This window comes from Rhineura floridana, chromosome 3, assembly GCF_030035675.1.
Source record: "Rhineura floridana isolate rRhiFlo1 chromosome 3, rRhiFlo1.hap2, whole genome shotgun sequence".
Lineage (NCBI taxonomy): Eukaryota > Metazoa > Chordata > Lepidosauria > Squamata > Rhineuridae > Rhineura > Rhineura floridana.
Genome location: NC_084482.1, coordinates 209,795,279 through 209,818,927, shown reverse-complemented (window position 1 = coordinate 209,818,927; position 23,649 = coordinate 209,795,279). Strand labels below are relative to the sequence as shown.

General features: G+C 43.7%; 2 protein-coding genes across 7 annotated transcripts; both read left to right on the top strand.

Moving 5' to 3' along the window:
• The first annotated feature begins 453 nt into the window (after positions 1-453).
• Positions 454-20,861, top strand: LOC133381462 (zinc finger protein 557-like). 5 transcript variants are annotated; one of them, XM_061620615.1, is made up of 8 exons: positions 454-1,274; positions 5,410-5,493; positions 5,747-5,873; positions 6,214-6,312; positions 7,356-7,594; positions 7,888-7,980; positions 19,084-19,241; positions 20,059-20,861. In XM_061620615.1, the coding sequence occupies exons 2-7, from the start codon at positions 5,470-5,472 to the stop codon at positions 19,138-19,140; spliced, it is 639 nt and encodes a 212-aa protein (XP_061476599.1). In that variant the 5' UTR covers positions 454-1,274; positions 5,410-5,469; the 3' UTR covers positions 19,141-19,241; positions 20,059-20,861. The 5 variants fall into 5 exon arrangements, with proteins under 5 accessions (XP_061476599.1, XP_061476596.1, XP_061476597.1 ...); XM_061620612.1 differs by lacking the exons at positions 19,084-19,241; positions 20,059-20,861 and adding an exon at positions 9,480-9,764 and having other exon boundaries at positions 454-1,098; XM_061620613.1 differs by lacking the exons at positions 19,084-19,241; positions 20,059-20,861 and adding an exon at positions 9,480-9,764 and having other exon boundaries at positions 454-1,102.
• LOC133381445 (uncharacterized) lies at positions 10,409-19,172 on the top strand. 2 transcript variants are annotated; one of them, XM_061620572.1, is made up of 3 exons: positions 10,409-11,906; positions 12,843-14,079; positions 19,098-19,172. In XM_061620572.1, the coding sequence occupies exons 1-2, from the start codon at positions 11,794-11,796 to the stop codon at positions 13,573-13,575; spliced, it is 846 nt and encodes a 281-aa protein (XP_061476556.1). In that variant the 5' UTR covers positions 10,409-11,793; the 3' UTR covers positions 13,576-14,079; positions 19,098-19,172. The 2 variants fall into 2 exon arrangements, with proteins under 2 accessions (XP_061476556.1, XP_061476555.1); XM_061620571.1 differs by lacking the exon at positions 10,409-11,906 and having other exon boundaries at positions 12,012-14,079.
• Positions 20,862-23,649: the final 2,788 nt, after the last annotated feature.

The window sequence follows — 23,649 nt, the reverse complement described above, 5'->3', positions numbered from 1 at the left end:
TTCACAGAATTATAATTCCCAGCACCCTTAACAAATTACTGTTCCCAGGATTTGGGGGTGGGGATGTTCTTTAAATGTATGGTGTGGAGTGACGAAGGCCAGCATGAAAAACATGGCAAGGATCATAAACGTTTGCTGAAATTAATATCTTAATTTAAAAGAAATGTTTATATGGCTTGATTGACAAAGAACCATTAACAATTATCAATGAAACAGTTAAAACGAGTAATTAAAATTTTGAAACGGCAGTAAGCTAAAAAAGAGATTAAAACGCATTTTTAAAAAGGGGTATGAAATAACTGGACAAATAAAGTGAGGGCAACACGATATTGGCAGTCTTGTATCCAGTCATTCTTCACGTAGCATGCAGCCGCAGTCCTCTGCCTTCGCTTGCCTCCTGTTCCTATAGAAAAATCCTTCCACGCACATTATGAGTCCGGTGAGAGGTGCCTAAACTCACATCAGCAAGAGCTCTTCTGCTTGGCTCGCTAAGAGTTAAATAGAATGAGCTCCACTTCCTAGAGAGGCAGAGTGAGCTTTAACCAACGAAGAGGTAGCGGTCCTTCCTGGCTGCGTCTCCTCCAGCTGCGGAAGAATTGGGCGGAGGGAGCCGAGAGCAGGAGATGCTCCTCCAGGGCAATTCCCCTCCCGCCCCCAGAGGCTTGCATATACTGCAAGCCGTCGTGACTAGTAGCCTTTAAAAAAAATACCGTTATTTCTAAAGGGGGGGGGATTACAAGCTTCCCATCCACGAAATTCTGCCACACCCGAGTAGTCGCTGAGAATGTACTGCAACATTTTGTTGCACGCGTGTCTTTTGTGGTTTATGCGTTCGTTATCCAGCTGCTGATTTTGGTCGGAGAGCTTGATGATTTCAAAGCAGGTGTGCAGAAGGACCCCACTCCCTTGGGCCTGCCTGCTTTATTGGAGGTTCTCTTTCCCCCAATATGAACTCGTCTGAATTTCCACCCCCACTTCTTGCCCCGCACATGGAAGCTTTCTGTCAGCTGCAGCTGGGAGCCCGGAAGTTTCCGCAGAGGACCATTAAGCGCCGGCCGCCCTCGCCCGCCTTCTCCCCATCCCCGAGGAGCCTCCCAGGTGGGTGAGTTCCGCGTGGGCTTGGGAGTGAGGGGGCGGCCCAAAACTCAAGAAAGAAAGAAAGAAATCCTCTCCTCTTACTTCCAACTCCCCATAACTTCTCCGACTGGGAAAAAATGCCTTCCACGACTACGCAGATGACTTTTTCTCCTTCCTTCTCTGTGCAAAGTTAAGAGGTACCCACGGCGGGTCGGAGTGGTTCAAACGATGAACGCATCCTTTATTTATCATTTATTTATTAAGTTTTTATCCCGCCCTTCCTTCCGGAAGGAACCCAGAGCGGAAAACAAAAATGTATTTAAAATATCTTCAAAACAAAACATCTTTAAATCTAAAAACAATCCCAGCACAGATGCAGCCTGGGATAAGGTCTCTACTTAAAAGGCTTGTTGAAAGAGGAAGGTCCTTTGAGGTTGGAGAAGTTTTAAAAATGGCTTGAATTTTTTATTTCTCCTGTAGCGTATAGTATCTTAGGAAGAGTTCCACAGGTGCGGATGTATTCACCTGGTACAATATATATATATATTAAAAAACCAGATTTTCTTACCACCTTAAAGAGTTACAGATTTATTGTGATAGAAGTGTTCATGGACTACAGGATGTGGGTATTACATCCTCGGTTGGTAGATACAGAGAGATTGGGGGTGGGGCGGGGGAATAATGATCAAAAGTGGGGCCAAAAAGGTGTGCAATGCAGGAAGGAGAGTCCTGTGTTTGACAGAAACTTAACCAATCACTGAGGGGAGATTGAGGTATTTAAAAGCTGGGGGAGAAGAACAGATGCCAGAACCAGATTAATTTTTTTTAGTTTGCAGTTGGACACAAAAATGTGGAGTGTCTTTTTGTGTGTGTGTGTGTGCAGTTGGAATAATGTGCACGTTGAAAAATGGGGGAGAAATTAGACACCTTAGGTGTATGTGTTTATTGGGCTGCAATCCAATACATGCCTACTCAGGTAAGCTCCATTGGGTTCAATGGGACTTACTCCCAGATAAGTATGCATTGGATTGCAGTCTTAAGCACTTAAATGACAGGCAGTGTCAGGGACAGCATGTATACAAATTATGTAAGGGTAGAATGTGAATGGCCCAGAGACTGGAAGCGTTCAATATACATCCCTATTCCAAAGAAAGGGGATCCTAGGGAACGCAGTAATTATCGAACTATTCTCTTAATATCCCATGCAAGTAAAGTAATGCTCAAGATTCTACAACAAAGGCTCTTACCATATATTGAGTGAGAGATGCCAGACGTCCAAGCTGGATTTAGAATGGGAAGAGGCACCAGGGATCATATCACAAACATATGTTGGGTAATGGAACGGACCAAGGAATTTCAGAAGGAAATCACCCTGTGCTTTATAGATTACAGCAAAGCCTTTCATTGTGTAGATTACAAAAAACTGGAATGCTTTAAAAGAAATGGTGCCACAGCATCTGATTGTCCTGATACACACACTATACTCTGGACAAGAGGCTACTGTAAGGACAGAATATGGAGAAACCTATTGGTTCCCCATTGGAAGGGTGTGAGATGGGTGTATTTTATCACCCTATTTGTTTAATTTATACACAGAACATTTCATATGGAAAGCAGGATTGGACCAAGATGAAGGAGGTGTGAAAATTGGAAGGAGAAATATCAATAATTTAAGATATGCAGATGATACCATACTCTTAGCAGAAACCGGTAATGATTTGAAACGAATGCTGATGAAAGTTAAACAGGAAAGCACAAAAGCAGGACTACAGCTGAACGTCAAGAAGACTAAAGTAATAACAGAAGAGTTATGTAACTTAAAAGTTGACAATGAGGACATTGAACTTGTCAAGGATTATCAATACCTTGGCACAGTCATTAATCAAAATGGAGACAATAGTCAAGAAATCAGAAGGCTAGGACTAGCGAGGGCAGCTTTGAGAGAACTAGAAAAGGTCCTCAAATGCAAAGATGTATCACTGAACACCGAAGTCAGGATCATTCAGACCATGGTATTTCCAATCTTTATGTATGGATGTGAAAGTTGGTCAGTGAAGAAAGCTGATAAGAGAAAAATCAACTCGTTTGAAATGTGGTGTTGGAGGAGAGCTTTGTGCATACCATGGGCTGTGAAAAAGACAAATAATTGGGTGTTAGAACAAATTAAACCAGAACTATCACTAGAAGCTAAAAGGATGAAACTGAGGTTATCATACTTTGGACACCTAATGAGAAGACATGATTCACTAGAAAAGATAATAATGCTTGGAAAAACAGAAGGCAGTAGAAAAAGAGGAAGGCCGGACAAGAGATGGATTGATCCCATAAAGGAAGCCACAGACCTGAACTTACAAGATCTGAACAGGGTGGTTCATGACAGATGCTCTTGGAGGTCACTGATTCATAGGGTCGCCATAAGTCGTAATTGACAGAATCAGAGCTTGGAAAGTTACTTTTTTGAGCTACAACTCCCATCAGCCCAATCCAGTGGCCATGCTGCCTGGGGCTGAGGGAGTTGTAGTTGAAAAAAGTAACTTTTCCAAGCTCTGGACAGAATGCGATCAATTTACATTATTAGACTGCCCAAACCAGTGCCAGAAAGTGCGTTTTATGTTAATGATATATGCCAGTGGTTCCTAAACTGTTTTTCCCATGGACAATTTGAAAATTGATCTTGGTGGAACACTTAATTATTGTTTTACCTGTGGTGGCCATTGTAATGCGCTGCATGCTACAGGATGTATATTGGTTTATTTTTTATTGTTTCTTTTATTTTGTATATTGAATTTGAGCTCTACAGAATTCAAATTGTAGTACAACAAAACACAAGTAATAAACGCAGCAATAAAAAAGTATATTTAATGTGGGCATCCTGTGGAGCACCTGAATGAAACTCACGGACCACAGTCTGGGAACCACTGATGTATGCTAATAACTTGTGGGCCCTTCAGCCCCATGGGGCCCTACTTCCATGCTTACTGTGTATACCTATAAATCAGCCCCTGTGCTCACTATGTTCAACCATCACTGGAGAGTTTCGGGCTTTAACTAAGGTTTTCAGTACATCTCCAAATTTTGTGGTTCCCCCATACCTCCTGACCGTCTCACTCTTATGTATATATGGAGCTGTTTTGACTATATAAAGATTAGCACTTGGAGAATAAGGTTTCCATCCAAATGCTAGTCCTACCTGAGTAGACTAAATGAAATTAATAGAATCATAGAATAGTCAAGTTGGAAGGGGCCTATAAGGTCATCAAATCCAACCCCCTGCTCAATGCAGGAATCCAGATCAAAGCATTCCTGACAGATGGCTGTCCAGCTGCCTCTTGAATGCCTTCAGTGTTGGAGAGCCCACTACCTGTCTAGGTCATTGGTTCCATTGTCGTATGGCTTTAACAGTTACGGAGTTTTTCCTGATGTTCAGTCGAAATCTGGCTTCCTGCAACTTGAGCCCATTATTCTGTGTCCTGCACTCTGGGACGATCGAGAAGAGATCCCAGCCCTCCTCTATGTGATAACCTTTCATGTACTTGAAGAGTGTTGTCATATCTCCCCTCAGTCTTCTCTTCTCCGGGCTAAACATGCCCAGTTCTTTCAGTCTCTCCTCATAGGGCTTTGTTTCCAGTCCCCTGATCATCCTTGTAGAATGACTTAATAGAATGACTAATTTAGGTTCATTAATTTCAGTGGGTCTGCTCTGAGCAGACCTTAGGTGTGTACAACACTACTAGCATGTAGGATTCTGTTTTGCGTACCTTTTCTCCAAGAAGTTCAATTATGTGTGTGTTGCCCTCCTTGTCATCCTCATGACAACCCTGTGAGGTATGTCAAAATGAAAGCATGTGATTGACTCGGTGAGCTTCATGGATAAATGGGAATTTTAATCTGGGTCTCACCCTTACTGTATTGCAGGGTTGTGGAACCTTTTTCGCTGGAGGGCCACATTCCCTTCTGGGCAACTTTCCAGGGGCCATATGTCAGAGACAAAAGTAGCTGGAGCAACAAACATAATTTTTACCTGTTGTATAGCAAACTAGTTTCTATATACTCTCACACCCCATTCTCCATCCAGAGAACCAAGAGGGATTATCAGAGTTGAAGGTCACGTTCCAGCCGGGCAAAATCACTCAGGGTACAAAGCTGAGCCAGTGAGTGGTGTGACCTGGATAGAGTTCCGAGGGCTGCTTAGAGAGGCCTGGAGGGCCGCATTTGGCCCCCGGGACTGAAGTTCCACACTCCCACCATATTGTTTTTCCACATGTGGGAACCAATGTGTAAAATATGTGATGAGGCTAAAGATTTTCTTACCGTACATCTCAAACCCCACAGGTTGTGCAAGACCATTGGTGACACCTTCCAGAGAGTCTCCTTTTTATTATAAGAGAAGAAATGGCTGAAATGGAGCCAGCTCAGGTAGGTGAGGGGTAACCCTGGGGAGGTGCAAAGAAAGCATATTTCGGTGCCTTCTTTCTTGTGGGGCTGGGGGGGGGATGGACATTACCTTGTTTCATGTCCAAACAGACTTGTAAGAAGTCTATGAGCTTTGGATCCTGTACAAAACCCCCCAAATTCCTGCACTCCCATTGAATTTTCACCCAGGGGAATTTTTCACCCATTCCTTTCAGATTTTTTTATGAGGAGAGGTGCTTTTCTTTTTTCATTTCAGGCTCTAGTATCCTTTGAGGAGGTGGCTGTGCATTTCATGAAAGAGGAGTGGGATCTCCTGGATCCGGGCCAAAGGACTCTGTACAAGGAAGTCATGCTGGAGAATTATGGGAATGTGGCCTCCCTAGGTAAGGGTCTCTCTTTCGTTTGGTTCGTAGACGTGGAAGAGATGAGAATTTCTTACTATTTGTCGTTGTGCTCATTTATTTCAGTGTCTCTCCCACCTGTCATTTAATCTAGCCATCTTAAAGGAACTATCACAGGTTGCACCCAGTTACGGCTAAACTGGTAGGATCCTGACTGGCATATCGGTCTGAACTGGACAACAGACGTGGGCTCTCAAGCGTGGGAATTAAAAGACTTTTTCCTTTTGCCGCAGGCAGGGTGTTGGAGACAAAAACAGGGCTATTTTAGAAGGAAATGTTTCTGTAATTAGCAGCAACAGGTCTACTTTTGCTTTCTCCCAAGAAGGAGAAGAAGAACCAGCTCTGATGCCCAAACCTGACCTCATCTGCTGGCTAGAAGAGCTAAATATTCTGCCCTTCATGGAAGGAAACACAACTGCGGGTAATTGCTGAGATAGGAGGAAGGACTCTTTCTTGGCTGAGAATTGGAGGTTATCTGCAGTGGTGGCTCGTTCCCGTTGGCCTGGTGGGGCGGAACACAGGGAGACCCCAGTAGGTGAAGCAAGAGCCAGTGAGAGGCAGAGCCGCTCCCTGACAGGTTGTAAGTAAGAAGGCAGGCAGGTGGGGGCAGGCTAGGGTTGGTGGGGCAGTGTCACCCTAAAGGACCAGCCTCCAGCGCTTATCTGGTAGACAGTATTCTCATGAACTTCCAAAAAGCTTTTGACCAAACCACTGGCCCAGAGGCTCCTCTGTAAGCCTTGTACTCTTGGGATAAGAGGATGAGGCCTCTTGCAAGTTGGCAACTGGTTAGTCATTGGAAAGTAGAGAGCAGGAGTAAACGGCCAGCTCTCTCAATGGCGGGAATTAAGGAGTAGAGGAAGGGTGGAGATCCCGTGGTCCTCCAGATGTTGTGGGACTTGAGTCCCAGTCAGCCTGGGCAAATGATCAGCGATGATGGGAGCTGGGAGTCCAGCAAAATCTGGAGGGCTGCAGCTTCTCACCTCTGCAGTAAGGTTCCCCAAGGATAGGAACTTTTGAACAGGAGTTGTTACGATGGTGTATTTGGTATTTTTATAGACTTCTCCTACAACCCTCAGCTCCGGGCCTCACGCTGTCCCCTTCTAGAACTGTGGCTTGTTTTTGCAGAATGTGACTGAATTGTTGGGCTTCTGGCTCCAGTGGGTGATGGAGCCATCATTTATTTTATTTATTTATTTATTTAATTACATTTCTAAACCGCCCTATAGCTAACAGCTCCCAACAGTTCCAGCTAACCAATATTCAATATTGAGTGGCTAGTTTAAAACACACCCTATCAGTTGAGCTTATTTAATGTATGGCAAGGTCTGCCTTCCCATTGAATATCTGCATGGAGTCTGGAGATGGAACTCCTTTGCTTCCCTTCTCTGCAGCAGTGAATCTGGTTTGTTCCTTCATTACAGGCTCCATTTCTTACTTAAGTCCTCTTTTCTTTTTTTCTTCTAGGAAGTGAGGAGCAGGAGACTGAAACTGAAGTAAGAATTCTTGGCTGCCCCTTGTGCCCCCCGCAAATCTGCTCCGGAGGGTTGGCAAAAGTCCCTGAGCAGATCTGGAGGGCCCGTAGGGGAAGGAGAGGAAGGAGACGTTCCATCATGCAAGCAAAAAACCTCACGCCAGCCGGGCTTCGTTGGATACAGCCTAAATTGTTGACAGAAAGTGCCAAGCATCCAGAGCCAGAAGAGGGTGTAAGTCAGAAGTATTTAATTTGTGCAGAAGCCTTCATTTGTAAGTTAGGTGTTCAGATACTTCCAAAAGAATCCACACGGAGAAGCAGTAACTGTGCAGTGGGTGGGAAAAGTTCCACTCAGAGCTCAGCACATTGGGAAGAAGCCACTTTAAATGTTTCAAGGGTGGAAAGGGCTTCAGTGAGTGCACTGTCTCCAGTTCACGTCAAAAAATGCATGCAACTAAGAAGCCATGTAGCTGCTCAGACTATAGCAAGAATTTTGATTCCCAATCCACTCTTCTTACTTATTAGAGAATGTACACAAGTGAAAAGCCAATAGGACTTCTCTGGATACAGCCTAACTTGTCAGCAGAAAGAGCCAAACGCCCTGAACCGGAAGAAAGCGTAAGTTAGAAATGTCTAAAACCTGCATGGGTGCATAGTTCCAGGGTGCTCCTGGAACCATCATTTTCACTCAAAGCCCAGATAGCCTCAGTGGCTAGAAGAGCCTATGTCTGACTTTGGCTAGTGCACCACTAGCTACAGCCATTTCTGAACAGAGATAGCGTTGTTGAGCATTACTCATGCTCTGATAACCTCCAAGCTAGACAGTTGTAAAGTACTGTATGTTGGGCTGCTCTTGAACACAGTCCAGAAATTGCAAGTAGTGCAGAATGCTGCAGCAAGAAAGCTGGTAGGGACAGCAGGCCATGAGCATATTCAGGGCCGGCCCCAGACATGCCGGGGCCCTTGGGCACCAGCTTGCCCTGGGCCCTGGCACGCATGTGCACACGCATACATACACACGTGCGTGCGCCCAGGGCCAGCCCCAGACACGCTGGAGCCCTTGGGCAAAAGCCTGCCCCAGGCCCCAGCACTCCCCTTCTGCGACTCGCACACTGCGAGAGCTTCGGGACTCCGCCATTCCCTTCCTTAACTTACCTTGTTCTGCGGTTGCGCACACAGCGGTGCCCTGAAGAAAGATGGCGGCTGAGGTTTCCCTAAGGAGCTGAAGCCTCTGTCGCCATCTTGGTTCATGGCCGGGATGCAAGCGCACGGCGGCAGAGGCTTCAGTGTCTTAGGAAAACCTCAGCCGCCATCTTTCTTAAGGGCACCGCTGCGTGCGCAACAGCAGAACAAGGTAAGTTAAGCAAGGGAATGGCGGAGCTCCGAAGCTCTCAGCCTGCGATCCGTGGCAGGATCGCGGAAGGGGAGCAGAGGGGCCCTCCAGGGGCTCCTGTAGCCTCAGGGGTCCTCGGGCCAGTGCCCCACCTGGCCGCCCCTTGGAACTAGCCCTGAGCATATTACCCCTATCTTAAAACAGCTAGACTGGTGCCAATTGTTTTCCGGGCCCAAATCAAGGTGCTTGCTTAGAAGTTTAAAACCCTAAACCAGCAGTGTGGAACCTCCAGCCTGTGGGCCTATGTGATATGAGATGTGCGGCAGGTAAAGACACGGCTGAGAAGGAGCCATCAGAAGCTTTAAGTGTGCTCCTGATTGTTCCTTGGTAGTCAGGTTGATCGGTACTGACAGCAAGCCCCTTTGAAGCTGTCCATTTGCGCCCGTTGTTTGGATTCAACTCGTGCCTGTAAATGGACATTTTTCCTCTGCAGACCATCTTTGCAAACAGCTTTACCAGAGTTCAGAAGAAAAATGTCCATTCGCAGGTGCCGTTTGAATCCAAACCACGTCTACAAACGAACAAAGCGAGGCTCACTATCGGTGTCAATCATTGCTGACAGTGCACCTTCAAATGATCTTGCTGTCCGTGCTGATCAGCTGGTCAGCACTGCCAGAAAGCCCTTGTTGAAGTTGGTGTCTTTCATTTGCAAAATATGGTCAGTATGTAAAAATGCAGTCAGATAGGATACATAGTTAGTTGTCACTTTTTAATTTATTTGCAGATCCATAGCGTAGGATCTTCCTGCAGCAGTGTGAAGATGAATTCTGTAGAAGCCCTGCTGCGCACTCCTTTTTCTTTTTTTTTTACAATAATTTTTATTCAAATTTTCATAAAACATAGAAAACAAAATCATAAAACATTCAAAGACAAAAAACAAAACAAAACAAAAATAATTAAACAAAAAAAATAAAATATTGACTTCCCATTTGTCACAGATCAAATCAGTTATAGGTCTACAATATATAACAATCCTGTCTCTTAAATCATATTATAAAATCACTTTCCTCCAGTAGTTATCTTAATTAATCCTCAAATCTCATAAACATTACTTTATTCTTTCCACAAAAAGTCAAAGAGAGGTTTCAATTCTTTAAGAAATATATCTATCAATTTTTCTCCAAATAAACATGTCGATTAATCCATCTCGTTAATAATTATAATAATCTTATTGTCATAACCATAATCCAAATAAACATTTCGATTAATCCATCTCATCAAAATCTGTTAGGTTCAATAATTTCAATAGCCATTATTCCATTATCCCTATTAGTTCCATCTTCCATCTCCAATAGTCCTGTTAAGTCCAGTAATTTCAGTGTCCAATCTTCCATTATCAGTATTCCATAATAATCTTGCTGTCGTAGCCATAGTCATATAATAAGAGTCTGATGGGAATTTCCTCTATCCCAAATATTTTCTTGCCATCCATTCTGAATAAGTTGCTGAAATGCTGTTGTAAAGTCATATCTCTGTTCTTCTTTTTTACAAAATGCACTGGCTCATCTCTTGAGAATTTTTCCATTGTCACATGGCTGCAGTTAATTCCATAGATTTTCTCTATATCAAACTCCATCACGTCATTCCAGTCCAAAAGATTATCCAAGCCATTGATAACTTTATCTCTAATATCTTCATTAATTTCTTCAGAGATAACGTTAAATTCCAAACAGTAGATTTTATTTCTAAAATCCATAAACTCCAGATCTTTTTCCAATTCCACATTTGTTCCAATCTCCAGGGCTTGTATCTTCCCTTTATTTTTTCTTTTCTCATCTCTGATCTCATTCTCCTCTCTCACAGGATCCCCTACTTCTTTAAGCTCCTGCGTCATTTTGCTCAGTTCAGTTTTCAGCTCCTTACTACCCTGTCGCAGGGTTTGTTTCGTTATCTCAATCTCATCCATTATTTTCTGAAACATAGTTACTTCCAGATTCTCAGCCACTTTCTTGATTGCCATTTTTAAAACCACGAAAACAAAGCAAAACAAAAATAAAGAAGAACCACTTCTTATTTCAGCAACAATTGGGTTAATATTCCAGGCTTGATGACATCACAGTATAAACAGAGCAGCCTGCCTTATCTCTCTATGTTCAAGAATGCAAAACAAATTTAGTTCCCAGCATCAAAACAGTTAGTGGCGTCGTGAAGAAGCAGATTTGTCAAAATAAAATAGACCAAAAAGAGAATAGTCCCAGACAATATAATATTCCTCGGAATAGAAATCAGGAATAGAAATCCCTCTTCTATTTATATCTTTAGAATGCACTTCCAGGACAGCTTTTTGCGACAGAAACAGAGATAGGCTGTTAATTTCATGAATAACAGAGAAGAGTTATAGCTCACCCAGAAGTTGTCCAAAGCCGATCAATCTGACAAATCTCCTTTTGCTGCAACAATTTAGACCAAGTAAAAAAAATAATAGAAAGAAGGGTGCTTGCCTGTTAGTCCGTTCTCTCTTTAAAGAAAAGATAAACGTATCGCTTAAATAGATAGAGCTTGTTCGGAAGTCCGTCCGGCATTGTTAGCTGGACCTTATCTCATAAATTAATGAAATCCAGTCCTCCCAACAAAAACAGGCTTTTGAGGTTGATCTCTACGTTTCTCCCTGCCCGGGAGAAATTTCATCAGTCAAAAAAAAAAGTTCTGACTGATTTATATCTGAATAAGCTTCTTTTGAGGCGGGAGCCCGTCCCAAAAGCAGGCACAAGCGAAGTCACCCTTCCCGGAAGTCTCTGCGCACTCCTTTTTCAAGGCTGAGCTTGGCTGACCAATGCCGTATTAAAGAGCTCGGGCCTGACCGTCCCGATCTATGCATTGCACAAACTGTGGCGGAGAAAGGAAGGGAGATTACACGACGGTTTAGCAGAGTCTGGTATGACAGAAGGAAGTGGCTATGTGGGAGCACCTTAAAAAATGCATTTTTATGCTTTCCCTGTTTGCTTCTTGGGGGTGACGTTATCTGGACACGGATTGGAGTGGCAGACTTGAAGCATCTCTCTGAAAGGGCTAAGAAGCATGAGGGGCGTGCGAGACACATGGAGAATTGCCTGAAGCTCGCAATGTTGGGCAGTGTCAACATTGCTAAACCGATGGACACCAGCTACCACGCACACATCAGAAAGCATAACCGGGAAGTGGAGAACAACAGGTACATACTTTCAAAAATAATTGATTGTATAAAGTTCTGTGGTGCATTTGAATTGCCACTTTGTGGTGACAATGACACTGACTGTTCAGCAAATCCAGAAGTGCTCTGAGGCCTGGTGAACCTAGTCGCTTCAGTCGATTCTGCCATGAGGCTCCACCTGCAGAGTGCCGCAGTGTTTAGAGATCTTTCAAAGACAGTTCAGAGTGACCTGCTTGACTGTATGCTCTTAGTGGCCAGGGATTACATTAAGCAGGAGTTGAAAAGCGTGCAGTTTGTGGCTATTGAGGTTGATGACATCACAGATGTGTCAACGTGCTGTCAAACCGCACTGATTTTCCGCTACTTTGGTGAGGACGGCTTGAAGGTGGGACACTTCTATGGGTTCACGCTGTTGACAGATTCTCATGCCGATGCAATTGCCGTGGCTTTGTGTCAGCATCTGGATGAAGTATTACCTGAAGAGACTGATAAGCAGAAACTCATTGCTCAGATTTATGATGGATCAAGCATGATGTATGGAGAGGATGGTGGAGTCCAGAAGAGAATCCGGGATGTGTACCCACATGCCCATTATGTTCATAGTTACGCCCACCAACTGAATTTAATAATGCAGCAGGCAGCATCCAAAATCAAGGAGGTGAGGGCATTCTTTGCAGACCTTTCTGGTTTCCCAGAGTTCTTTGCATGTTCAGCAAAAAGGACTGAAGTCCTGGAGGCAGTGGTGAAAAAGCGACTCCTGGGATCATCTCAGACACACTGGAACATCAACATGTGGACAGTGAATGTTGTGTTTGAGAAGAGGGAGGAACTCATTGAATGCTTTAAGGAAATACGATCCTGGGATTCTGATGATAGTGCTGTCCATGAGGCCAGGGGGTTCATTCAACTGCTGGAAGAAGATGGGGAGTTCCTCTACTTTTTGTCGCTTTTCCATAGGCTAATGCCTCATGTGGATAATCTCTGCAGTGAAATCCAGATAAGAGCTATGGACTCTGCAGCCATTTGGAGAGCTATCGCTGATTTTGCTGGAAGCATCAAGGAAGTCAGAGATTCTATTAATGGCTTGTTTCCAGAGTTACCTGAGCAATCTCGGCTGCCCAGCGGCAAAAGCAAGGAAACCCTGGATCAGCTTGCGGAAGAGGTTTGTGACATCATAACTTCCTATGCCGTAGAACGATTTGAATTGACCAAACACCTTGTAAGTGCCACATTGGTTCAAAAGAGTTTGTTTGTAGCTCGAAAGTCACGGTTTCCAGTGGAAGCCCTGAAGGAAGCAACAGAAGCCTACCTGATGCTGAAAAAAGACAGACTGAAGATGGAGCTTTCTATCTTGTACAAGAGGAAAATGCTCCTCCAAATCCAGGATGTTTCAACACTGTTGTCCGCACTTTTAGACAAGGGCCTGTCAACCTGTTTTTCAGAAACGGTGAAGTTGTTGAGAATTACAGCGACCACTCTGACTCCTGCAGAAACCGAGCGAGCATCCTCCACTCTGAAGAAATTAAAAGCTTTTCAGAAAAATACTGTGTCGGAAGACAGGCTCAGCGCATTAGCCATGCTCTCCGTCGAACAGCAGCTGATTAAAGACATCCCGGACTTTAATCATAGGACAATTGAACTCTTTTCGAGCCGGAAAGAGCATCAGGCTAACTTTGCCTATATGCAGTAGGTGAAAAAGAAGAAGGATAAAGACCAGGAAGGGAGAAAGCCGTCGGTCAGCATCCCAGAAGATCTGAGAAGCGAGCAGGATCTGTCTTTCTGTGCGCTCACGTCATGCGTCAGTGTGATTTGGACATGTACCCGTGGTGTCACTCTCTCCCTAACCCTGCCCTTCGTCACCCTGGAATGAGGCTGGGAGCATACGGAGGCCTGGCAAGGAACCCTTTTTCCCAGGAAAGACTTCAGCACCGCAGGACAGTTCCTTCACTGAACTGTGTTGTTGGGAGCCCTCTTCTCTACCCTGCCAGCCACAGTGGGCAGCGCTTGTATATTATTATTTATTATATTTGTTCATTGCTTTTTACAAAACATCTCGAAGTGACTTGCCTATTTACATAAAATGTCTCAAAGCGACTTACCTGTGACTGCTCATCCTCCAGTGAACTTGTTGATCTTTAAGGCTGGCCTCAAAACAGAATGAAAGACTGGTATGATGCAATGAATGTGAGAAAAGGTATGTCCAAATTGTTTTAATCTGATAGAGCCGTCTTAAGCTCCAAGGCAGAAAACACCTTGGGGCTTTGGTTCCTCTATTGAATTTTAGGAGGAAGGGCAGGATAGAAATTTAATAAATATTATTATTTATCATTTATTAAATTTGTATCCCGCCCTTCCTCCCAGAAGGAGCCCATGGCAGCAAACAAAAATGCGAAAACACTCTAAAACATCATAAAAATAGACATTAAAAGATATTAAAACAAAACATCTTTAAAAACACATTAAAACAAAGCATCTTTAAAAAGAAGCATCTTTAAGTCCTTGTCTGTGTTGGAATTGTTTTTTAATATGTTTTTAACGCTTTGTTTAAAAAAAGATGTATTTTTTGTTTTGTTTTTAAAGATGATTTGTTTTAATATGTTTTTGGGGATGTTTTGTTTTAATATATTTTAAAGTCTGTTTTTATGATGTTCTAGAGTGTTTTAGTGCTTTTGTTTGCCTCCCTGGGCTCCTAGTGGGACGAAGGGTGGGATATAAATTTAATAAATAAAAGATAAATAAAAGCTTTAAAAACAATTCCAACACAGACTGGGATAAAGTCTCTACTTAAAAGGCTTGTTGAAAGAGGAAGGTCTTCAGTAGGCATCAAAAAGATAACAGAGATGTTGCCTGTCTAATATGTAAGGGAAGGGAATTCCAAAGGGCCACTACACTAAAGGTCCACTTCCTATGTTGTGAAGAACGGACCTCCTGATAAGATGATATTGCAGGAGGCCCTCACCTGCAAAGCGTAGTGATCAGCTGGGTATATAAGGGGTAAGATGACCTTTCAGGTATCCTGATCCCAAATAATATATTTTCTTCTTGTGGTAGTCCATTTGGTTGCATAAAGATAGCTTTGTCCACTCATTTTTTAACATGAAAAACAGAGAATCTTATGGCACTTTAAATACTAGCAAATTTGTTATGGTATAGGGTTTTTGCACTAAAGCCCACTTTGTTAGATACATGAAGTGAAATCTTAGTTGGCAGGTGTATCTAGAGGAGATAATTGTAAAGAGGGAATTGAATGGAGTGAATTGCAAAAAATACACAGTGATAATTAGAGCTTAAAGGTATATTAAATAGGCATACAAATATCCTGACGATAGTATGCTTTTCCTCTGGAATATGTTTTTAAAGGCATCAGATAATTACAATGGAGAATAAAAATGAGAAATTTTCAGAGTGCAGTAAAAACTGTGGTGGATAAAATCAGATCTTAATATACATCAGAGAAACACTATCGGAGATCAGCTAAATGTTGTCATGAAAGATTCAGTCTGCTGCAAACAGGCGCAAAGGAGAGGTGACGTTAGACTCTTAAATTTTACAGAGCCCAAAAAATTCACTGGAGTCTTCATTCAGTGGCTAAGAAAGTGAGACAATATTTGCTGCTTCTTGTTGTCAACTGGAATGGTGGCAATATACTATTTTGTAGGGAATCTTCAAAACTATAATTTTTATGAAAATTTCTTTCTCATTCCATTGTTCACTACTGTTTATTTCTGGTAGTTTTCAAATAAGGAGCGGGGGATTTGCCCCTTCAGATCTTGTTGGATTCCAGTTCCCATCAGCCCCAGCAAGCATGGTCAATAGTCAAGGATGATGGGTGTTGTAGTCTTAACTGCATCTCTCATCATCCCTGTTTGCCCACTGGTCCACCAACCCTGTTTTAAGTAAGGAACCTTTTTTAAAAAAAACACCCTATTGATACCTTTAACTCCATGACATTCTGAAGAGTCCACCTCTATACCTAAGGGCTGGAAAATGTCCAATGTAAAACCAATTTTTAAAAAAGGAATCAAGGAAGTTATAGGTAAACTAGTGGAAATCATTATTAAGGATAGAATAACCAAGTATAATGATGGAAGAATGAGTCTTGCTGAAGCAGAAGCAGCATGGCTTCTGCAATCATAGAATAGTAGAGTTGGAAGGGGCCTATACGGCCATTGAGTCCATCCCCAATGCAGGAATCCAAGTTGAAGCATAGCCTTCCAGCTGCCTCTTGAATGCCTCCAGAGTTGGAGAGCCCACCACCTCCATCGGTAACTGGTTCCTTTGTCGTACCACTCTTAACAGCTGGGAGGTTTTTCCTGATGTTCAGTTGAAATCTGGCTTCCTGTAACTTGAGCCCATTATTTTATTTATTTATTTATTATTTAATTTGTATCCCGCTGCTCCTCCCAGCAGGAGCCCAGGGCGGCAAACAAAGCACTAAAAACACTTTAAAACATCATAAAAACAGATCTTAAAATACATTAAGACGAAACAGCATTAAAAACATTTAAAAAAAAACTTTTTAAAGGGGTTAAAAACATTAAAAACATATTAAGCAGTTCTAACACACACTGGGATATGTCTCAACCTAAACAGCTTGTTGAAAGAGGAAAGTTCCAAGTCCTCCACTCTGGGATGATTGAGAAGAGATCCTGGCCCTCCTCCGTGACAACCTTTCAAGTAAAGGTTCTAAAGAATGGCAGCTGCTATCTTGCTAACCTTTCAGAGCTGTTTGAGAGTGTCAATAAGCCCATGGAAGTGATCTGGCTGACATTGTGTGCTTGGACTTTCAAAAAGCTTTTGATGAAGCACCTCATTAAAGTCCCTGAGTAGACTTAGCAGCGATGGGGTAAGAGAACAGGCCATTTCTGGATCAAGTAACTGGTTAAGTAACAGGAAAGAGAGAGTAGGAATAAATGGATAGCTTTCCCAATGGAGGATTGTAGAAAACCGTCGCCCTGAGGATTGGTATTGGGGCCGTGGTTTTTTATTTAAGTTTTTCAGAAATGATCGGGGGTTACTAGCAAGTAGAGAGGTAGCTAACGTTTGTTGATGATACCAAGTTGTTCAGGTTGGTTAAAATGAAAAGATTCCAAGGCGCTCCCCACACTAGCAGCAAAACTGCTAAGCCAGCAGCAAAATGGTAAATGTACCTTAATGTAAACAAATGTAATGTGATGAACGTTGGGGCAAACATTCCTGATTTTACAAATGCATGCATAGGACCTGAATTGGCATTGACTGACCAGGACTGAGACTGTGGAGTCTTAGCGAATAGCGGCAGCTGTGAAAAAAGGAGAATCCCATGCTACGGTTCATTAGGAAAGGGACTGAAAGTAAAAGAGCCAATACAGGCCGTTATACAAATCTACGGCGCGTCTGCATTTTGAATACTGTGTACAGTTCTGGTTGCCTCACCTCAAAAAGGGCATTGTAGAGCTGGAAAAGTTTCAGAAAAGGGCAACCAGAATTATCAAGGGGGTAAAGCGACTCCCTTGTGAGGAAAGGTTGCAGCATTCGGGGCTTTTCAGTTTAGAGAAAAGATGAATAAGAGGCAACACGATAGAAGTGTATAAGGTTATGCATGGCATAGACAAAGTGGATAGAGTGAAGCTTTTCTCCCCCATAACACAAGAACCTTGTGGACATTCAGTGAAGCTGAATGTTGGAAGATTCAGGACAGGCAAAAGAAAGGACTACTCACAGCGTGTGGTTAAACTAATGGAATTTGCTCCCACAGGAGGCAGTGAGGGCCACTGACCTGCCTTCTTATTTGTAAAGCACTAGGCATGCTGAGTCACCCTGACCCCGTGTTAGGTTTTTAAATTTTTTTTACCGTGGGTGGTCAGGATATAATTTTTTTCTCAAAGATGATTTGACCATGGTTCTTTCCCCCTCCCCAAGGGGAAATATGCACCAATTCCTCGAGCAAGACACACACTGTACATGCTGAGGTCTTTTTTTCCAGGAGAAGGTTCCTTGCTAGAGAAAAGCACTGTACACATGATCAGTAGTGTTTTTCCCATTGGTCCTTTTTACAAGAAAAAAAGCCGCTTCTGTCTGGAGGAAGGCACTCTGCCCATGCTCAAGGGCCTTTTGCCCATAGGTCTTTTTCCCCAGAAAGTGTGAAAACGTGGTTCTGGTGGTGGTGGGAAAAGCACTCCGCACATGCTTTCCCATTGCTGTTTGTTGTTGTTTACCGTGACAGAAGGAGGTGGGGGAAGCATTGTCCTCTAGAGAAAGGCACTCTGCACAAGCTTTAAAAAATAAAAACCTAATCTGGCAAGGACACTCCGCATCTTTGCGCGCTGGGTGGCAGCGGCTGGCAGGGGGCTCTGAAGTCGCCAAAGGTGGGCTGGCCCGGCCCGCCTGCTCCCGTCTGGCTCTGCAGGGAGAAAAGGAGGGCCGGCGGGCGGAAGGGGTTGAGCTTCTTAGCCAAGTATCCGGGGCTGCAGCTGAAGCCTTGGAGGGAAAAGCGGGACGTGGGGAGACCCCCGAGAGGTGCCTTCTTCCGCTGGCAGCATCAAGGCTGGACGGGAGAAGATTCCCCTTTGCCCAGCAGCGGCAGCTCAGCCTGAGCCAACTTTGCAAGGAAGGAGGCGACTCTGGGTTACTGCACCCCCGCCCGCCGTCCTCTCCGCCCCAGACATAAACGGAGCATCATCAGCAGAAGAGATACCGGGTACCCCTCTCCAAAAAACGCTGCAGTCATTGCTGGATTCCTCGCCAGCAATCTAATCTTGCAGCCTTTTCCAACCTTCGGGCCCCTTGAAGTTGCTGCACTACAACTCCCATCAGTCCCAGCCAGCGTGGCCAATGGCCAGGAATGATGGGAATTGTAGTCCAGCAACACCTCTGGACCCAAAGGTTGGGAAAGGCGGATTATTTTAATCCTGTATTTATCTACTCAGAAATAAACCTCGTTGAGTTCACTGAGACTTGCTTCCGCATTACTGTGCATATAGGATCATAACATTCATCTGCCTATCCTCGCTCTTCCCTACCCCCCTTCTTTCTCTAAATTAGGTATGGGGAATCTTTCGCCCTGGAGGTGTTGCTGAATCACAACTTCCATCGTCGCTGACCGTTGGCCACGCTTGCTGGGGCTGATGGGAGTTGTAGTTCACCAACATCTGGAGGGTCACACAGATTCCCCCACACCTGCTCAAAACGCTTTATCTTTTTGCTTTCTGTTCATCAGATCTTTCGTTCCAGCTTCATAGATACCTGTGTATTCCTGTGGCGCGAAGACACATGAGGCCATGATGGATGTCTGCAGAGGAGGGGGGGCAAGGAAGAAATTGCCCCCCCTCCATGAACCATAATCTCCAGATTCCCAGCTTTCATAAAAAAACAAAAGTAAGTTTCTAGCATTTGTAGAACCTGAGATATGAGGGGAAATGTTACAGGCATTATTCTGTATTTGTGTGTGTGTGTGCATAAGGAACTAGCTTTCTGTGTTTGACTTTGCCCCTTCTCCCTTGAAAAAATCCCAGTGGGCCCCTATGGGGGCCATCTCCTTGCAGAAGCTCAGCAAGGTCTGGGTCAGGTGAGGGTCCCACCTGGGAACGATGACAGAAGAATACTGGTAATTTACCTTTTGACAATCATCAGAGAGCTTTGGCTATGGGGCGGTATATAAATGTAATAAATAAATATAACTAAATATATAAATAAGTAATCACCAGACAGACTGACAATTACTCTATATTGGGAAAAAATAAATCCCCCACTGGGTGATAAAATCATGGGGAAATGTTTCAAAGGTGGAGCTTTGCCAGAATAAGAAAGGGACGCCAATTGGATAATTTTTTCATTGAGAGCTGGGCTCTCGGTAATAAAATAAAGGAGAAGGTGGACCCACAGATACCGCTTCAAATACCGTATTAACAAACTTATGTCATTTCTTTACCTTCTCTCTGTTACGTTGTTGTTCTTTATTGGAATTGTAAAGAAGTTATAAACGCCTATGATTTGATCTTAATTTGATTATTACATTGATTTGTGTGATAAAAAACTGATAAATTTTGTTTTTCAATAAGGCAATATACCCTTTTTGTCAAAAAATATAGTATTATTACTGTTCTGTTAGTTTTTCTTTTGACTTTTTACGTATGATTGCTTTTTTATACTTGTGCATAATAATTTTTAACGTTTTTGTGTGTGGGTTTTACAGAATTTCAAATAAAATTACTTAAAGAAAAAAGAAGAATACTGGGGTTCAACTGTAAGAAAATTAATGAAAATAAATCTTACCCCACTTGGGGAAGGAGGGGGAATGATCAAGAAGAATGGAGATGGATGGAACACAGCCGAGTCACGTAAGGCACAGGGGTGGGGGCTGTATGCAGGGGGGAGGCATTGGCTTGGGGTTCACACCCTAAAAGATCCCTGATGCCAAACCTAGATCCCTTATTTTAGGGAGCTTTGGGGCGCTGTATCTCTCTCCACTTCAGCTCCCAGTCTGTGTATAATGGAAATTAGAATAGGTCACCTCAGGGGTGGGAAACATCTCTGGACCTCGGGATGTTGGTTAACTCCAGCTCCCAGCGGTCAGCATGGCCAATGACCAGGTATGGTAGGATTTGGAGTCCAACAATATCAAGTGGAAAGGGTAATGCTGCTGGGCTCAGGTCCTGCTACAAAAAACAATGATGTTTAGATTTGCATATTATTCCACACATGTTTTGTGCGATTACATGCATTTCTTGTGTTTTATTGATGTGAAGTTGGATATTGTTTGTTAATATTATTGTCTGTATATAAATATTCTGTTGGCCATTTGGGCTTTAAAATTGTCCTTGTTTAGTTTTATATATATATGGTACAGACATACATTTTATGTATTGAGCACCTTGACTTCATTTTTAGCAAGGGGTTGGATCAGGACTAGATGGCCGCCCCCTCCCTCAGCTTCCTTCCAATTCTAAAATTTTGACTTTGCACTGTTTACCTTGTTGCATGTTATCCAGAGTGTTTTGCTTTTAAGTGGGAAGGCGATTCATCAACGTTTTCCATAAAACAAATAAATAAATGGATGTTTGACTATGTGAACATGGATTTAAATTGTAGATGAAATAACACATTTTCTCTCTCCCCACCCCCCACTCCCAGGATTAGGCAATTCAAGAGCAGCTGAACTGTATGGAACAAGTTGTTGATGAAAAACTGCCAATAGACATTAGGGATCCTTCGCTTCAGGTTTGTCAGGGATGCAATAAGGGAGCTTTCACATGGTGTACAGACCTCCCTCCCCCAAGGTATTCAGGAGCCCGCACAAGGACCCATCACTGTCTCAGAACAAACCTCCTTCCCTCAGGATGAGGTCTCCGGATCTCAAGGTGAATGCGAGTCTCGCTTAATCCCATCCCAGCCAGGGATGCAATGAGGAGGGAAGATGTTGATGAGGGGGAGGGGACAAGGGAACACCTTACGTCCCAGGGCTCTTTCCCTCAGTCGTTCATGTCGTTGCAAGCCGCCCATCTTGGCTGAAAACGGGAGCATAAATATGATAAACAGTGGGTTGCATTCAGTAGAGCGCTAAGGAGATTGGTCTGTCAGCAGACACATTATCTGCTTGCCTGAAGGAACTATCTTCCCTCTCCTCTTCCCACACACTGTTCTAGGGGTTCTTCTGATCCTCCAGGGCAGATTTTGGGGAGGGGGTGTGCGGTGTAAGGAAAGGAGGGAAAGCCCCATTGTGCTAGCACAAATCCTTGCACTGACTGTCACTAGTGCAACAATTTAGTTGAGTATGGCCCATGATTCACTAGAAAAGACAATAATGCTGGGAAGAACAGAAGGGAGTAGAAAAAGAGGAAGGCCAAACAAGGGATTTATTTATTTATTTATTATTTGATTTATATCCCACCCTTCCTCCCAGCAGGAGCCCAGGGCTGCAAACAAAAGCCCTAAAAACACGTTAAAACATCATAAAAGCAGACTTTAAAATACATTAAAACAACATATCTTTAAAAACATTTTTAAAAAGCTTTCAAGACATCTTAAAAAAGGTTAAAAACATATTGTTGTTTAAAAAAATTAAAAACATTTTAAAAAGCAATTCCAACACAAGACACAGACTGGGATAAGGTCTCAACTTAAAAGGCTTGTAGAAAGAAGAAAGACGAGGCTCAGTGGCGTAGAGTACCTGCTTTGCGTGCAGAAGCTCCCAGGTTCATTCTCTGGATAGAGGTGGGAGAGACTCCCGTCTCAAACCCTGGAGAGCCGCTGACAGTCAGTGCAGACTATACTGAGGTAGATAGACCAAAGCGTCTGTATTTGGAATGAGAGAAAGAGGTCACCACCTTGTCCTTTGCCTCAACCAGCGAAATGGCTTGATCTGGCCCTACCTGTCTTTATCGTCTCCATGTTTCGACAGGTCAATGCTTGGTGGGTGAGAAGAAATATGAGGAGCAGCCAACTCCCATCACGCAACAGCTCCCAAATTCGGTAACAAGTATTTTGGTTCTCCATCAGCCTTTGTTACCCATCGTGGTAACACCAGGCACACTGGTGAGAGCCCCTATGAACGCATGGAATATGGAAAGAGCTTTGGTTGCAACGAAGCCTTTAGTGTACGCCAAAGAGCGTAAACGGGCGACGAGGAGAAGAGCCCTCCTGGACCAGCCCAAAGGTCCAATACCCTTCTTTTCACAATGGCCAACTAAAGGCCGCAACCACAACAACGTGAAGATGAATTCTGTGGATGCGCTGCTGCAAACTACCTTTCTGCGACTGAGCTTGGCTGACCAGTGCCGTATAAAAGAACTTGGGCCTGACTGTCCCAATGTGTACATTGAGCAAACTGCAAAAGACAGAGGCAAGAATTGCACACGGAGATTTAAGAGAGGCTGGTACGACAGAAAGAAGTGGCTATGTGGGAGCGCCTCGAAAAATGCGCTGTTCTGCTTCCCCTGTTTGCTGTTTGGGGGTAACAAAACGTGGACAATTACTGGAGTGGGCGATTTGAAGCATCTTACTGAAAAGACAAAGAAGCATGAGGAATGCCAGACACACATGGAGAATTGCCTGAAGCTGGCAGTGTTGGGCAGCGGCAACAACACTAGAAAAATGGACGCAGGCTGCCGTGCACAGGTCAGAAAGCATAACCGGGAAGTGGAGAACAACAGGTACATACTTTCAAAAATAATTGATTGTATAAGGTTCTGTGGTGCCTTTAAATTGGCGCTTTGTGAGACCGAGTGTTCAGCAAATCCAGGAATGTTTGGAGGCCTGGTGAACCTAGTCGCTTCAGTCGATTCTGCCATGAAACTGCACCTGGAGAGTGCCACGGTGTTTGGAGATCTTTCAAAGACAATTCAGAGTGACCTGCTTGACTGTATGCTCTTAGTGGCCAGGGATTACATTAAGCAGGAGTTGAAAAGTACGCAGTTTGTGGCCATTGAGGTTAATATGTCAACGCCCTGTCAGATTGCACTGATATTCCACTACATCAGCAATGAAGGTTCTACAGTGGAACACTTCTATGGGTTCACACAGCTGACGGATTCCCGTCCTGAGACGATTGCCACGGTTTTGCATCAGTATCTAGATGAAGTTTTCCCTGAGGAGATTGACAAGCAGAAGCTCATCGCTCAGAGTTACGATGGAGCAATCATGATGTATGGAGAGGATGGAGGAGTCCAGAAGAGGATCCGGGATGTGTACCCACACGCCCATTATGTTCATAGCTATGCTCACCAATTGAATTTAACAATGCAGCAAGCAGCATCCCAAATCAAGGAGGTGAAGGCATTCTTTGCAG